The sequence below is a fragment of the Marmota monax genome, unplaced genomic scaffold (assembly GCF_021218885.2).
Source record: "Marmota monax isolate L192 unplaced genomic scaffold, Marmota_monax_Labrador192_F-V1.1 WCK01_AAM20220418_F8-fsc00021, whole genome shotgun sequence".
Taxonomy (NCBI): Eukaryota; Metazoa; Chordata; class Mammalia; order Rodentia; family Sciuridae; genus Marmota; species Marmota monax.
This window is the reverse complement of record NW_026695228.1, coordinates 22,944,592-22,946,043: the sequence shown is the minus strand read 5'-3', so window position 1 is coordinate 22,946,043 and position 1,452 is coordinate 22,944,592. Positions and strand designations below refer to the sequence as shown.

The 1,452-nt window shown below is 52.3% G+C and overlaps 1 protein-coding gene across 1 annotated transcript; it reads left to right on the top strand.

Annotated features, from left to right (window-relative positions):
• The first annotated feature begins 264 nt into the window (after window positions 1–264).
• On the top strand, window positions 265–1,212 carry LOC124087996 (olfactory receptor 1I1). Its single transcript, XM_046437248.1, has one exon. The coding sequence runs from the start codon at window positions 265–267 to the stop codon at window positions 1,210–1,212; it is 948 nt and encodes a 315-aa protein (XP_046293204.1).
• The last annotated feature ends 240 nt before the right edge of the window (window positions 1,213–1,452 follow it).

Genomic DNA, 1,452 nt, shown 5'->3' with positions numbered 1-1,452 from the left:
CCTATTTTTTTATAACCCTATTAGAGAGAGAGAATTTTTTTAAGTATTTATTTTTTTAGTTTTCAGTGGACACAACAATCTTTGTTTGTATGTGGTGCTGAGGATCGAACCTGGGCCGCACGCATGCCAGGCGAGCGCGCTACCGCTTGAGCCACATCCCCAGCCTCACAGAACCTTCTTGGTCTCAGCAGAAAGCTGGGACTGGGTGCCCATCTGAGTCCCAGTTTTGTATTGCTTCCCTCGCCCGTTTCCAGCAAACAGAGAATGCCCATGAAACCAGAAAACCAAACGACAGTCTCAGAATTCCTCCTCCTGGGACTCTCAGAAAAGCCAGAGCATCAGAACCTCCTTTTTGGACTCTTCCTGTCCATGTACCTGGTCACTGTGCTGGGGAACCTGCTCATCATCCTGGCCATCGGCACAGACTCCCACCTGCACACGCCCATGTACTTCTTCCTCTCCAACCTCTCCTTGGTTGACATCTTCTTCTCCTCCACCACTGTCCCCAAGATGCTGGTGAACATCCAGACCCGGAGCAGAGCCATCCCTTTCGCAGGCTGCCTTGCCCAGATGTACGCCTTCCACCTCTTCGGGACCATGGACAGCTTCCTCCTGGCCGTCATGGCTATAGACCGGTTGGTGGCTATAGTCTACCCTCTGCGCTACTCCGTCCTCGTGAGCTCCCGTGTCTGTGGGCTATTGGTTGGGGGGTCATGGCTGGTCACCAACCTCCAGTCCCTGGTTCACACCTGCCTCATGGCTCAACTGACCTTCTGTGCCAGCTCCGAAATTCCCCATTTTTTCTGTGACCTCATGCCCCTGCTGAAGCTCTCCTGCTCAGACACGCATGCCAACGAGCGGGTGGTCTTTGCTTTTGGCATCATCATGGGCATCGGTCCGCTCTCCTGCATCCTCCTCTCCTACATCTGCATTTTCCGAGCCGTCTTTAGGATCCCTTCTGCGCAGGGCAAGTGGAAAGCCTTTTCGACTTGTGGCTCTCACCTCACCGTGGTGTCGCTGTTCTATGGGACCATCTTTGCTGTGTACTTACAGCCCGTATCCCCCACCTCCTCCCAGAAAGACAAGGCAGCTGCGTTGATGTGTGGTGTGGTCATCCCTACGCTGAACCCTTTCATCTACAGCCTAAGGAACAAGGACATGAAGGCAGCCCTGAGGAAGCTGGTTGGCAGAGTAGCCTCCTCCTGGTCTTAGGGAGAGCAGATTGGGTGTCCTCTGTGTTCTGGGACCATTATTGGGTGCTAGGCACACAGAAATGCATCCCAATCCTGGCCTCAAAAAGTTCTGAGTCTGGCAGGGAACAGAGTCACCTAAATAAATCCTTATGATATGATGTGGTTAGTGTGTCATAAAGAGATGAACCAAAGGGGAAGCATTCATTTTCTCCATCAGAGACACAGGGCAGACTTCTAAGTAGCCTGAGATTAATCTTCA